Source organism: Gopherus flavomarginatus, chromosome 7, assembly GCF_025201925.1.
Source record: "Gopherus flavomarginatus isolate rGopFla2 chromosome 7, rGopFla2.mat.asm, whole genome shotgun sequence".
NCBI lineage: Eukaryota > Metazoa > Chordata > Testudines > Testudinidae > Gopherus > Gopherus flavomarginatus.
This window is the reverse complement of record NC_066623.1, coordinates 104,403,032-104,417,987: the sequence shown is the minus strand read 5'-3', so window position 1 is coordinate 104,417,987 and position 14,956 is coordinate 104,403,032. Positions and strand designations below refer to the sequence as shown.

Here is a 14,956-nt window from a genome sequence, read left to right as displayed (position 1 = left end):
ATTCCTAATTGTATCCTTTATTAAAACGCTTGAAAATACATTTTACATAGTCAAAAACACCTATGTTCTAATTAAGAACTATAGTGACAAGGATTTAAGTAAAAATATTTTTTTTAAATCATGAGTGTTTGCTGCAGTGCTGCCAAAGTAGCCAAACTCCTAATAAATGATAATATATAATTATATACTTTGTGCTTTTCTGTAGAAACAAAGAATCCCAGAGAACTTTACAAAAAATAGTTAAGCCTTGCAATAAATAGTATGCCTTTTCCCTTCTGGTATTCCCCCTATTTCCTCAGTATCTCTTCAGTTTCCCTATTTCTTTTCCCATTGTAGGTATTTTGGGCCCTAATCCTGCAATGAGATCTATGTGGATACAGGGCCCGAGCCTCTGTCATGAGAGTGAACAATGAATTATACGTGAGCTGGCAAGGTGATAAGACATCTAAAAAAAGTCAATGTCATTTTAGGTTGAATACAGAGAGGCATTATGTCATAGAACAGGGAGCTGATAGATTCTCTCCATACAGCACTGCTGAGCCAAATAATGGATAGGGAGCTGAACACCAAAAAGATATAGTTTGGAAGGTATTCAGGAAATGGCAACAAAAATTAGGAGTCTGGAAGGACTTATTCAAGAATATTTAATAGAACAATTACTAGGGTGGATAACCGCCTACAAGTGTTGGGAAAGGGTATCCAACAAAGAAGGAGAAGAGTCATTTAGGGATGTCAATGGAGGAGTCTAAGAATAGTGGGATGAAACTGAGCACATCATAATTTAGGCCAGGGGTCGGCAACCTTTCAGAAATGATGTGCCGAGTCTTCATTTATTCACTCTAATTTAAAGTTTTGCGTGTCAGTAATACATTTTAACATTTTTAGAAGATCTCTTTCTATAAGTCTATAATATATAACTAAACTATTGTTGTATGTAAAGTAAATAAGGTTTTTAAAATGTATAAGAAGCTTCATTTAAAATAAAATTAAAATGCAGAGCCCCCGCTGGAGCAGTGGCCAGGACTCAGGAAATGAGAGTGCCACTGAAAATCAGCTTGCCATAGGTTGCCTACCCCGGTTTAGGCTGAATCACAAGAAATGTTTCCTAAGGGTGAGGTTGACTCTGCAATCATTTCCCACGGGATGGGACGTCCATCACTTAATTTAAATTTAGACTAGTCCAAACTTTTGAAAATATGAGGTACAGGGCAATTATACTAACAGACCTCTATCATCTCCTAGCATCCCTCAGCGCCTCCCTATGTCCCCATCAAATGCCAGAGCCCCCTCCCATTGCCCCACATCCCCTCAGTGACTCCCCATGTCCCCATCAAATCCGATCCCCTCCCATTGCCCCACATCCCCTCCATATACCCCCTCCAAATCCCAGAGCCCCCTCCCATTGCTCCACATGCCCTCAGTGACTCCTCATGTCCCCATCAAATCCGATCCCCTCCCATTGCCCCACATCCCCTCCATATACCCCCTCCAAATCCCAGAGCCCCCGCCCATTGTCCCACATCCCCTCCCAAATCCCAGAGCCCCCCCATTCCCCACATCCCCTCCCTATACCCCCCAAATCCTAGAGCCCCTTCCCGATGCCCCTCCAAACCCCAGAGCCCCCCCATGCCCCACATCCCCTCCCTATACCAACCAAATCCCACAGCCCCTTCCCGATGCCCCTCCAAATGCCCCACAGCACCTTCAGATGCCCCCCCATCTCCTTCCCCATGCCCCCTCCAAATCAAAGAGCCCCGGCTCCCTCCATGATCCTGTCACCCCAGCCCCATATCTCCCCTGGGTCCCCGCCCCTGCGTCAGGGACTCGCCTCTAGTCTCGGGCGGAGACGCCGCGCGCTCCCGCCTGGGGCTCCCCGTCGTTTTCTCAGCCCGCGCACGCGCGCTCCCCTGGCTCAGCTCCCCCGGCGCGCCCCCGATCTCCCCTTTGTGGCCCCGGGGCGCTCCCGGGGTGGGACTGGCCTGTGTCGAGCCCCGGCCCCTGCGAGCGGCCGCGCCCAGCGGGGGCTGTCGGGACGGCCTGTGCCCGGGGGCAGGTAGGTCGGGGGCCGGGGAAACTACCGTCGGAGCGACGGACCCCGCGGGGCGGCGCGGGCCCGGGGAAGGGGGCGCTGCCCCGCCAGGAGCGGGGCTGAGGGGCACGAACCTCCCCCGGCAAGGGCAGGGGGCCAGGCCTCGGAGCGGCCCGACCGTCCCCCGCCCGAGGTGGGCAGCGGATGGCTGAGGGGGCCCAGCCGGGGCGGGGCGGGCCGGGGCCGGGGCCGAGGCCGGCTGGGCTGAGCCCGCGGCTGGACGGCGCCAGGGAAGGCGCAGACACCCCCCGGCCTAGCCCGTCTGCGCCCCGCGGCCCTCAGCAGAGGGGGCGGAAAGGTTCCGCGCAGGAGCCCCTGGGCCGCGCAGCGCCTGGTGCGTCCCGCCGTCCGCGCCCGCCAGGTGGCTGCGCCTAGCACAGACACCGGGTCCTGCTGCTCCGCGCCGCCGCCAGCGGAGGGCAGGCCCAGCCGGTGTCATGGCAGCGCAGATGGAAACCCCGCCGCCGGCTCTGCACCGTTGAGCAAGGAGATGGTGCATGAGACAGACTTTGCAGCGCTCTCACAATTTACCACAGCTCTAATCAGTCATCATTTTAACGAGCCATGTGCAACGTACAGGACTATTTGAATGCAACAGTTGTAATGTACTGAATACTGCATTATTTTTCTCTCTTGCTGATAATAGCTCACCTTAACTGCTCACTCTCCTTATAGTGTGTATGGTAACACGCATTGTTTCATGTTTTCTGTGTCTGTGTGTGTGTATATATATATATCTTCCTACTATATTTTCCACTACATGCATCCGAAGAAGTGGGCTGTAGCCCACGAAAGCTTATGCACAAATAAACTTGTTAGTGTCTAAGGTGCCACAAGTACTCCTGTTCATTTTGAGTACTGTAGTGTGTACCATATAGCAAGCACTGTGCTCTGCTAAATGCAATCAGAGGAACACGTCTTAGTACTGATGATCAAGGAGTACTTGTGTGTGGAAAAGACCTGAGTTCTATTCCCTATATTTGTTTTGCTGGCGGCTGGGATGTATATGTATCGTACGCAGCCACGCTTTCACTGTACCGTATGGGTACACTATAATGTGCTGCCTAGGGCACCAAAGGAAATTAACTTGGAATTGATATATTTCCAAAATAGTATAATTTGTTTCAATTATTTATGTCTCTCCTTTTTGTTTTTGCAGAAACTGTAAAGGGGAATGTCTTACTGCCTCAAGTCAGAAAGCCTTTTGGACACAGGCCCAATATATGTGCGTGAAAATGGGCACCTGTATATGGTAAATCAGGGTTCTGGCACTGTAAAAAATGCCACTCCAAAGCCAAGGCCTTTTAGACTATTTTCCAAAGGATTCTCTGTGGAGCTTTGTATGAACAGAGAAGATGACAGTGCAAGGAGAGAGAGAACAGATCATTTCATCTTTACTTATACTAAGGAGGGGAATCTCCGGTACTCAGCCAAGTCTCTCTTTGGCTTAGTGTTGGGTTATATTTCTGACAATGTTGATCATATTGATTCGTTGATTGGCTTTCCAGAGCAGATTGCTGAAAAGCTTTTTTCTGCTGCAGAAGCAAGGCAAAAATTCACAGAACCAGTTACAGGACTCAGAGCACTACAAAAATTTACTGAGGCTTATGGAAGTCTGGTGCTTTGTTCATTATGTTTACATAATAGGTAAGTGCATTCAGTAACATAAATGTGAGGCTCTGCCAGTGTTTTACTCAAGTGTTTCATTTTTGTACTTAAATATAAACAGTTCCTTGATTTGGATCACTAAATTATATTTGTTCATTCCATAAAGTATTGTTGGTAAATAGCACTTGGTTTAATTCTTGTATCTATAATGCAGAACCCCTAATACTGCCAGTTAATCCTCTAAATCCTCCCAAACACATTCTGCAACCTGAATTGAAGGATAAAACCTGCAGCTTTATTTTTAACATGCTAACATTTTGTACTTGTATGGTGCTTTAAAACCTAATCCTCACAACATACATACCTTGTTGTCTGCAGGATAGTTTTAGCCATGTCAGTCCCAGGGTATTAGAGAGACAAGGTGGGTGAGGTAGTATCTTTTATTGGACCTTCTGTTGGTGAGAGACAAAAGTTTGTGTAACTTAACATGCCTGTGAGGTAGGTATGTTAATAATTAAATTGTGTCTGAACTAATAACCCTTTTCTGTAAGCATTTCAGCATTTATTTTGATTTGTATAGCCAGCAAAATGTTCTAGCACACAGTCCTACTGGGAGATTCCATGTCTACTGTTGCATTTCATTTTAAGGGTATCAGTACGCCAAGGTACAGGGGAGAAATGGATTGTCTTGTAATTATATCAGAGGTTTTGATGTCAGAAGACTAGTACTACATTTTATTAATTCCTGTTTATATCTAGATGTGTTGCATGCCCTCCATATTAAAAACACCTTGACCAGGGATGTTCTCCCTCTCCACTCTTCTCTGGACAAGTTCTAACTCAACAAGAGGAGTTTCTTCTTACAAGGCTTAAAATAGGATTATATCCCTCTAAAACCTTGTCCCTGGTGTAGTACCTTCCTACGCTATAACAATTTGGGGGTGTGTGTGTGTGTTATACATTCACACAGTTTATGGTCTTTTCAGTCCTTTAAATATGGATCAGTATAAATCAAAGCATATAGGCACATCAGGTAGCATGAGCAATATAGGAAAGTTCTCATAAAAAACATGAGATGTACTAGGTGTCACTTCATCCTCCGAATGATCAATTTTTTTGCCAGCCTGCTCATGAATTGCCCTTTTCGTGGGTGAAAGATGGCTTCCGTTGTAGGCTCTTTGTGTTCTCTTTATTTCTCTAATCAAGGCTTTTGTCTTTGGCCATGAAATGTCAGTTTTACCATTTGGCAAGCAGTGCTGCTGGAAGGGACTGATATAGCTTGAGATCTAGTTGTAATAGCTGTCTTTGCAAGTTGAAGTCACTGGTTACAGAGCAAGTACTTTTTGAGTCAGATCTGAGACACAATGTTGGTATAAGACATTGAGTAAGTACTTGAGCATGTGTTCCACGTGGACTACAGCCTGGGTAAATAATGAAGGGTGTGTGCTCATTTGGGGCATTTTTCATATGGCAGAGAGTAGGCACCTTCTAGGACTATACCTTTAGTGCATCTAAACGTTGATAGCTTTCTGCTCTTTACAGATATCTGGTTATTGCTGAAAAACTTGAAGAAATTAAGTCTTTCAGGGAGCTGACCTGCTTGGATCTTTCCTGTTGTAAACTTGGAGATAACCATGAATTGCTGGAACATATCACCAAAGAAGCTCTGTCTAGGTACCAATATACTTATATGTATAACGGACCAGCATTTTCTTTTCCATCGCCAAGAAAATCACAGAAACACACTGTCTCTTTAAAGGAAAGTTTCACAGGCAACAAGTGCTTTTATTGGGGTTTTTAGTTGTTTATACATTCTCTTATTCAGGTGAAAAAAGCAAACATCAGAACTAATAACACAAATTGCATGATACCAGGCATGTACAGAGTCTTTAGACATGATCTACAATTATGAAGTTGAAATAAAAGCACTCTACAATCCAACATCAGGACCAATTGTTTTGTATATTTTTCATTTTCTGTTTATAGTATACACTCATTATTGCAAAACTTAATTTCTAACTGCTGTAGACTTTCCCATTAAATTTGCTTATTGATTTTTTGGGAGAAAATTTTATCAAGATAATCATTTTAACTGAATCAGTATGTCAGCATGAGACATTCCTAATTTACATATTTTGTCCAGTATGTGTTTGCTAAAATGTTTATATAAGTCTTTTCAAGCGTCCAGAGATCTAAAAGGTAGAATATTGTGGAACTTTGTTATAGGTTAATTGTGTTTATTAATTAGTAACTGCTACTGTATAAGACTTCCATGCATTTGATTCAAGGTTGTGATTTAAAGGGATGCTGTGGAAGTAGATCTATAAGTTTTGGGGATTTCATTTATTCTTGTTTGCAATCCTTCCTCGTATCTCATACCAATTTTGTCCTTTCCTATATGTCAAGCAAGGATTTTCCTTCTCCAGTTTTGAATGGGGTTGAAATTGACAAGCCTAATTGTCCTTAACTTTTTAGGTTACAAAGAATCTTACTGCCTGTGTCAGCAAGCTGTTGTGTTATAGTATTGCCTGTGTCAGTGAAATTTTGGGAATTGTTTGTCAGCAGAGCCTTCAGAGGGAACAGGGAAAATACCAAAGAGGCCTCTTGTTTTATTAGTCCTTTTAATATCAGCAAAGGAGTGGTAGATTGAGCAAGTGTTAAGGGAAGATTCACATGAAATGCTAACAATTTTACTAAAAACTTTGAAATTATTCCTTTACAAACTAACTTTACTTTCCTTATCCTAGTGTAACTCGGCTCCTCTTGAAGGATAATTGTTTGTCAGATGCAGGCCTTCGCAAAATGACAGCGCCAGTTCGAGTGATGAAAAGGGGACTTGAAAATCTTTCTGTATTAGATTTGTCTTGTAAGTGTGTCAAAGTGCCTCATAATTTAAATTTAGAAACACAGTTACTTCTTATCTAGGGTTCCTCCTAGTTAATATTGAAAGGAGACAATTGTTCAAAATTAGCCCTGAAATCAGGAGTCCAAACATTGACAACTTGCCAGAATTCACATGTTGCACCTATAGCCTTTTCCTGCTGCACCAAAGTCAGTGAAAGCAGAAATCAGGCCCTTGATTGGCATAAATACACCCTTTAAATGAACATTTATGCATTCCAAAATGGAACTTGAACTAGTCAATATCCAAGCTGAGTGACTCAGCCCTGAATTTATAATCTAAGTTTTGTATTTTACTACTACTAAATATGACATGAACCTGACTATCATCCTTTGTCTAGTCTTTCTGCTAGGGTGGTGACTATTCAACATGTAAACTTTTTACACAGAGAACAAGACTAAGGTCACCGTCATATTAGTCTCAAATACAACATCAAAAGAAAACTTTAGGAACTTGACATTAACAAAGGATGCTGATTATCTGTGGGGCTCACAGCACCAGCTGTTATGAAGTTTGCCTGTCACTTCCTATCCTGTGTTCTCAGTTGCTTATAACTTTACCAAACTTTATCCATTTGGGGTGAAATACTCTATGCTCGGTGTCTGATTTAGGCTGATTTCTTCTGGAAAACTCCAGCCAGAATCATTCAGCCATTTCCAAGAACAAGGCTAGGGAAAAATGTTGTTTTGCCCATGTTAAAAAATTCTGGTTACCTTTGCTTTGAAAAGCTCTATTACCTCCATGCTCTGGAACAGGGACCTGAAATTTGGAAGATGGTGGCCTTTGACAGATGTGCCTTTTGCTGACCATGTTGAAAATCTGCCCAAATTTTGCCAAGTTATAAGCCTTTGAAAAGTTATAGTTTACACAGTCTCACTAGACACTTTTTTCTTTTTTCTTTTTTTTTTAAAGATTTTAGCAGTTAAATTCCCTACAATTGCATCCGTGCTGAGCAGAACCTTCCCTGCAATTGCAGCTTTGCACCATGCAGGGTCTAAGCACCTGAAGTGAGATCAGGGAATCTGTTTCCCCTGTGCTCTCAGTGCTGCCCCCACTGGACCAGGCAGTATGAAGGAGGAAGCTGCCTGATTACATTTTTTTTTTTCTATTTTGCTTTTTTAGGAAACCTAAGAAATTGCATACAAAATGCTACTTTAAAAACACTTCAGGTTGCAAAGTCAAGCACTCAAAAGTTAGCCTTAATTCTGATGTTTCCTGTCTGTGTAACCCTAATTTGGCCCCCTTATGAGTATGCAATATGATAGTCTTTAATTACATGAGCACTTACTATTTTTTTTCCCCACAGCGTCCCTGCCTCATTCAGTGCACTGTATGGACCTGCTCTGGGAATGAGTCAGGATTATATTTTGAAAGAGACTGATGTCGGTCGGATCTTTGCTTCATTTGCAAAAGTTGGAAGATGTGTAGTTAATGAGGCAGGAGGCTACCGAAAGAGAAGGGACAGTCTCTCCGTTAAGGTAGTTGAATACTGCGCTGGAGAACTGGATTCTGCCCCTGTGTGATAATGGGCAAGATGTGAAAAGTCTGACTTTTCACAGGTGACTATTTATTTGCATGTTCCTCATTTTCTGGGTGCCTGACCTGAGACACTGGTGACTGATTTACAGAAATGCTGAGCATTCACAGCTACAACTGAGGTCACTGGGAGCTTTGACTAGATAAAATGCTATATAATGCTAAATAGTTTCAGACATCAGGTCATAATTGTTTCAAATTAGCCACTCAAAATGCGTGGATACTTTTGAGCTTAATCTCTGTGCCTCAGTACTTCATTTGTAAAATGGGGATAATGTAATTCCCCCTCTTCTCAAAGGGATGTTGTGAACATTAACAAATGTGTGAAGCACTCATACTATTGTGATGAGTGCCATAGAAAAGCTCATGAGAAAAGTAATTCTGTCTTGAGAATAGGTTTGAATATTATGCAATAAATAAAGTATAGGGCCACATGTTGAACAACAAGGAGAAAAGAAAATATTGAATAGTTGCTCATTAAGTGAGCAGCCTCCATTCCATTCACTGAATGAAAAATATACAACCATGTAATTAAACACTGGTTCATAAGCCATACACCTCAGGGGACTGCATTAAGGTTGCATAGGCAGCCTCAACCTAGGCATTTCCTATCTTTTGGTGCTTGACTTTGCAACCTTACATTAAAAGAACATTAGTTTCTTGTGCAATAAATGTGTATTTACATATGCACAAGTATGGCTTATATATTTATAATGCTTAACCTAATTGAAGCAGTCTATGAAAGCTTAATTTTGCTCTGAAGAGAAAAAAAATCAGTTTCAAGTAACTTTCAAAACATGGAGCATGTTCATATAAATATGCCGGAATAGCTTATAAAATATTTACCAGGGGAATAATTGGCTGCTTGCTCGTGTAACATTTATATTGTCTTTTTTTAACGCACCTACATTTTAATACTTTATAAAAAACAGTTTTGCAGTACACACCTATATAGTCATGCAACTTAATCTAAACCTTTTTGATTTTATAGGTAACCCTGAAATCACTGATACAGGAATTGGGTACCTTTTTTCTTTCAAGAAGCTGAATTATTTGGATATTTCTGAAACAGGTCTCAAGGTAAAACAGAATTTCCACCCAAGTCTGTTATATACGTACAGCATGATCAAATGCTCTTCTACAGAGTCTGCTTTATATCCTTTTTTCACCAGGATGTTAAGGCAGTCATTCAGAGGCTCCAGACCCAAATAAGCTTAGTTCATTCAAAAGTGCCTCTGAAAGAATTTGATCATAGTAACTGCAAAACAGAGGGATGGGCAGAACAGGTATGTTTTGTTTTTGTTTTTTTAATTTTACCAAACCAAAGTATTTGTCCTTTTCAGTCACAAGTCATTTCACATCACCCAGTGAGGTTGAGAGGTTTTATATCTTTTTACTACTTAATTCTGAGAAAACAGATATGTTCTTCATTCTTACATGCCAGAGGAAGTATCCAGAGGTTGCATTGACTGTTTGCTGACAGTCAGGCTCAAACCTAAATTTGTAGAGAATAAAGCAGAGTGCAGGTATTTTCACTTTGTCACATAATGTGCTCAGACTAAGTCTCTGTGTGCACCCAGTGAGGCCACTTGAAGCAAAATAAAGCATTGCAGGCTGGAGCTTCTGTATGGGCAGCTTTTAGCTTCATTAGAGACCTCTGAGCCACACTGGATGGTACAGCACACTTTGTTTACCCTTCTGTTAAGGAAATTACAAGTGCAGGAATTTCATTGTAACACGCTGGGGTATATCTGTACTACTAAGACCATATGGGCATAGCCACATCCCCATAGCTATGCCAGCATAACCGCACAGCGTAGACACAGCCTTCAGCAACTGAAGGGGGTTTGCGGGGGTATAGAAACATCACCTCCTTGAACAACGGTAGCTACATTGATGGAAATATTCATTGACATAGCTGAGTCTACCCTGGGGTTAGGTTGGCATAGCAATGTCTGTTGTGGTGTAGTTTTTTCACATCCCTGACTGAGATAGACATGACTTCTAAGTGAAGACCAAGTCTAAAGCCATGTCTGTGGGAGGAAAGTTGCACTAGTTTAATTAAATTGATTTTAAATCAGTCTAGATAAACTGGTGCAACGTCCATGTGTGCCGTACCATCCAAATGTGGCTCACAGTTCTATAATGCAGCTTAAAGCTGCCCACACAGAAGCTCCAGCATGTAAGAGGAGAATCACAACCATAGAGACTCCTACTGTAATGGAAGTGTTGTAAAGGGACATGTTAGCTGCAAGTGTGTTTCCTGTTTCTCCACAGTCCTTCATCTTGCTTCATACATGCATCAGAATTCCTGTTTGATAAGATAGCGTCCGTAAGAATTGGAGGAGGGAATATTTTAGTTAAGTTGCTAATACTTAAAGCTTTTACTGAAAACTGATGTTGCTGTATAAGTGATCTTTGACTGGTAATACGGCATAAAAAAGCTAAAGAATAAGGTGTAGAGTTTCTGATGATCATTTCTTCTACGAAAATCATTCAAAATAATTTAAATCGTGTTTCAGACAGTGTTGCAGTGGGAGCAGTTGGCTATGAAAACTGTCAAGCCCAAGGAAAACTTGAAGTCCAGAACGGCAGCTCAGCACTTCTGTACGTAACTGTGTGAGGCTCTGAATAACTTGTTCGTTAAGTTTGTATATTATTTTTACACTAAACTTTTTTTTAAAAACCAAAGTGGCATATTGAATGTACACCTGCAGCCACTTGTGAAACTGAACTTTTTTCACTTATACAACATCTTTAAAAAGTGATTGACTTTGCTTTTAGTGAATATTTTTTTCATCTGATGGAATATGACATAGGTAAATCCAACTCACTAACAGCTTGAGCTCAAGTGCATTGAAACCAATGGGAGTCTGTTGGCCTCAGTGGGTTTTGGGTTAGTTTATGAGGCAGCTGGAATCTGGTGACCCAGGTCATTTTCAGCTTGGTCATCTGCCTTTGTATAAAGTGATTAAGTTAAGCACAAATTCCTCCCTTTGTAATATGATTAGCACATGTCCCAACAAAAATTAAGTAATATAAAACAATCTCGTGTTGTATTGATTAAATACAGCCAAATATTGAAAATTTGATTATATTTCTAAATATTAAGGATTTGCAACTGTACTAAACATGGCTTAACAAATGATTAATAGCTTTGTGCCAAGCACATACTGCATTAGAGAGCAGGCTTAACTCTGTGTTTTGGGTTTTTTGTAGATGGAAAGAGACGCAGGATAGAAGAACCAGTCAAGTGCACATTGGTGCAGACTAGAGCAAAAGATTCTGAAAACTTGCAGTTCTATAAGGATAAAGTACAAAATTGCCATTTCCCTTTATTAAAAAAGGAGGCTGCAGCTAGCCACCAATTAAAGAAAAATAAAGAGAAAAGTTTAACTGAACAAGAGAGAGAACAAACTTCAAAGCAGAAGCACATGTGCCTGACCATGGAAGATTGGGACTTGTTGAATACCTATTGATTTAGAAAGATTTCCCTTTTTTCCTGGTGGTAAAGTTGTTAGAAGTATCAATTTGAATTTGTGTATGGAGAAAGGAGACTCATCTTTTTTAAAAACAGCAGTAGCATAGCAGCAAAGTATAGCTACTCGTGGTGGGAGAGGGGAGTGCTAGACCCAAGAGGTGGAGAGATGATCATTCTAATGTATATTTTCTATACATAATTTTTTCAAATAAATTTTGTCATCATCCTTAACTAATGCCTGTGACATGCATAACTCATTGAGGGAAATGGTTCTCCTTAAGTCTTGCTCTGTACAGCATCCTCAGTGGCAGAAACTGATCGCCACTTAGCCCAACTGTGTCTCTTCCGCTCAGTAGCACTCTACACAACACCAGGACAGTGTAGAACTTGAAACTTACTTGGGTTGAGAGATTCTGGTTAGTCAGCTCCTACTGCTAGTAGAAAGCATTGTGGGCATCAGAGTTTGAAGTCATCACTATGGTAGCAAGTATGAGTCTGACTAATCTGTTTGTGAAGTGTCATTTGATTGTAATGGTGCTATATTAATCCTTATCTAGGTAATACATACACCTCACCCTGTGACCAAAATGCTGTGGATAGACCCTAACAAAGAAAGGAGAATAAATTTATGGGAAGGGTGAGATATGAAGTTAAGCAACAGCTAATTTCTGGGAGACAATTACTTTGAAATCAAAATTGTAACATGGAAGTGGGGAAAACATTGCAGTTTGTTAAATTGCAAGATTAAACTCTACATTTTACTCTGTGCTTCTGAGTTACAATGGTAGAGTTTCTGTTTTTATAAATCAATCAATGGCACTTTACACTTGTCAGTCAAGAGCCTTTTGTGGACTGAAACATGTTTAAGCATGTAATTATCACTATCTAAAAACGTATATAGAAAAGTATTGCTGTATCTGTGGGTGTATTGAAAATTGTTCAATTGATCTACTGCATCTAAAACAGTTCTAAATTATTCTACGTAAATCCAGTAGAACCTTCTAACTTTAATTACCTTGGGGTCTCTGTCCTACAAACACTGAAACTAAGAATTTCAGTAGGCATCCACAGTCGCTAACTTAACACCTTCAAGTTAGGCGTCTAAAAGTTGAGGCACTCAGAATTACTAATAACTTCTGAAAATTGTGACATGATTAAGGCCAAAATTTTACTTCAGTTTGTTTCTTCTAGTAGTACTTTGAAAGAATTACCAGAGGGATATCTAACAGCTGTTTGAAAGCCACACACACAAAATTTGTAAGCAGTTTGTTTGGGGTCTTTATTTCGATCTACTAAAAAGATGGGAATATACAATATACCCACATTCTCTGTTTGTTGTTCTACTGATATACTTGCACTCAAGTCACTACAAAACAAAAGGATTGTAAAAACAAAATAGATTTATATGTACGTGACATCCAGGAGAGAGTCCCAGCACCGTCTGGCTTTCTCAGGATCTCTGCAGTGCATTGATCAGCGTTCCCATCACACTCCCCATCAATACCCAGTCTAAGCCAGGGAAGCTAATGATCCAACAAGTGGACCAAATTCAGTGATGAATCCTGGTCATGTGCCACCCTGAGGCATGTTGTGCATATGCTAAGAAGGTAGTCTCTCCATCTTGTGCAAAGGTACTACAGTATTTATACTCCTATGCGTTTCTCCATCACATGTTGCCAGAAACTAGGGATACTAATAGTGTCTGCCAATTTGGACAACATTTACCATCCTGCCTTGTTCTCAGAAAGACAATGGCTGGAACCACCAAAAGCACCTGCTTCCTCACCACTAAGGAGCCCATGAAATTGGCCTTGGGTCCTAAAGCCAATGTAGGCTTCTTTATAAATGCCCTGAGACTACTTGCTCCCTTTTAATGACTGTTCCCAACTGTTTACAGAGGCAAAGCTGGAAAGGGTAGTACTGGACATGGAGGGTTTTTCCCCCTTCAAAGCCTCCTAATTCTTTGCACTCCCCTGCACTTAAGTCAAGGATCTAACAGATGAAACTATGTGCATGATATGATGGAAGACAAAGTCTTATACTTAGATTTGTCATGGTAATATAGAGTGAAGTCTGACAAAAAAAACCCACAGGATTGTTTTTAAAAAATAACAGCTAGATTCTCTTTTTAAAATAAAGGCTTCAAGGCACCATGTACCTCTTACGTTCCCAGCCTCAACATTGGTCACTAACCCTTCTCTTCTCATCCTGGCACTTCTGCTCTTCTTTGGGACTAAACAGACGTCATGGTTGTAACTCACCAGCAGTGGAAAACAGAGTAGAGGGGGTTCAAGCATTTCTACCACTATGTCATCTAATCCTACTATAGCTTTCAGGAGTGATGAGTTAGAGTTGTGGAGTTGGCTTGTAGTTTAGGGAGTGATGCTTTAGCCTCCTACTCTCTTTGGGTTGACCCTGCAGGTAACATACTACTTCCCATTCTGATACACATGTCCTCACTGTCATATTTAGTTATCCTAAGGGACACTTGTACATCTAGTTATTTAGGTTTCTTTATTGGGAATGTTAAAAATATTTGAGGAAATGAGCATCCAGATGTAAGCATAGTGTAAAGCTAACCCCTGTGTTTCATCTATGGATATTGATATCTGACCATCCAGGAACCTGTGTATACCCCACTAATTCTGGTACACGGCCAGCTACTGATGAAACTGAGGAGAAGCAATGTAGTTATTGGTTAAGTCAACTCCCCCTGCATACAAGTAGACAGTACTATGTGATGAAGTTCTGAGTTCTCTCACTAGGAAAAGTTACTCAGCCTTTTGGTCTTCTCTCTTATCCTTCTGTGAGAAACTACATTCTGGTATATCCTTCATGAAAGCTAAATTTACTCTGAAAAACGACAGCACAGCACAGCACAGCACAGGTCTACATGTTAAATTGCTATATGCACATTCACTAATAATGTAAACAACGAGCTGTCTCTACAGTTAAAACCAAAAATTTCCCGCATTAATATTACCTCAGCTCTGTGGACTAAAGTAGTGTTTCCCAACAACCCATCTGTGGACAGGTGCTGGTCCCTGAGATCTCACTGACAGTTTAGGAAGGCAGCAAGCTAGTTCCTGGTATCAAAAAGATTGAGGAACACTGTTCTAAAGCCACCCAAATAAACCCCCAAAGCCAATCCTGCTTATGCACAAATTCTTGGAAGAATTAAACGAGTGTGATAATATATTTAGGGTCATTTCATATTCTAAACTGTTGTGGGGTAATTGTTTTGCACTGCTCCTCTTCACCAGCGGATGAACAAACTACATATATAATTCTGGAGTATAGAATGTTTCAAGCCCAGAGAACTTATTCAAGGTTAGAGAGT

At 41.1% G+C, this 14,956-nt stretch overlaps 1 protein-coding gene across 3 annotated transcripts; it reads left to right on the top strand.

Annotated features, from left to right (window-relative positions):
• The first annotated feature begins 1,821 nt into the window (after positions 1-1,821).
• On the top strand, positions 1,822-11,847 carry LRRC42 (leucine rich repeat containing 42). 3 transcript variants are annotated; one of them, XM_050962317.1, is made up of 8 exons: positions 1,822-2,053; positions 3,249-3,736; positions 5,240-5,371; positions 6,445-6,563; positions 9,127-9,215; positions 9,308-9,421; positions 10,658-10,742; positions 11,355-11,847. In XM_050962317.1, the coding sequence occupies exons 2-8, from the start codon at positions 3,264-3,266 to the stop codon at positions 11,612-11,614; spliced, it is 1,272 nt and encodes a 423-aa protein (XP_050818274.1). In that variant the 5' UTR covers positions 1,822-2,053; positions 3,249-3,263; the 3' UTR covers positions 11,615-11,847. The 3 variants fall into 3 exon arrangements, with proteins under 3 accessions (XP_050818274.1, XP_050818276.1, XP_050818275.1); XM_050962318.1 differs by lacking the exon at positions 1,822-2,053 and adding an exon at positions 2,513-2,694; XM_050962319.1 differs by lacking the exon at positions 9,308-9,421.
• Positions 11,848-14,956: the final 3,109 nt, after the last annotated feature.

Bases quoted from the DNA above. Each gene is read 5' to 3' on its own strand.
- LRRC42 (XM_050962317.1), top strand. From the start codon at position 3,264: ATGTCTTACTGCCTCAAGTCAGAAAGCCTTTTGGACACAGGCCCAATA. The intron at 6,564-9,126 runs GTAAGTGTGTCA...TTGATTTTATAG, and splicing joins TTCTGTATTAGATTTGTCTT to GTAACCCTGAAATCACTGAT. The intron at 9,422-10,657 runs GTATGTTTTGTT...ATCGTGTTTCAG, and splicing joins CAGAGGGATGGGCAGAACAG to ACAGTGTTGCAGTGGGAGCA.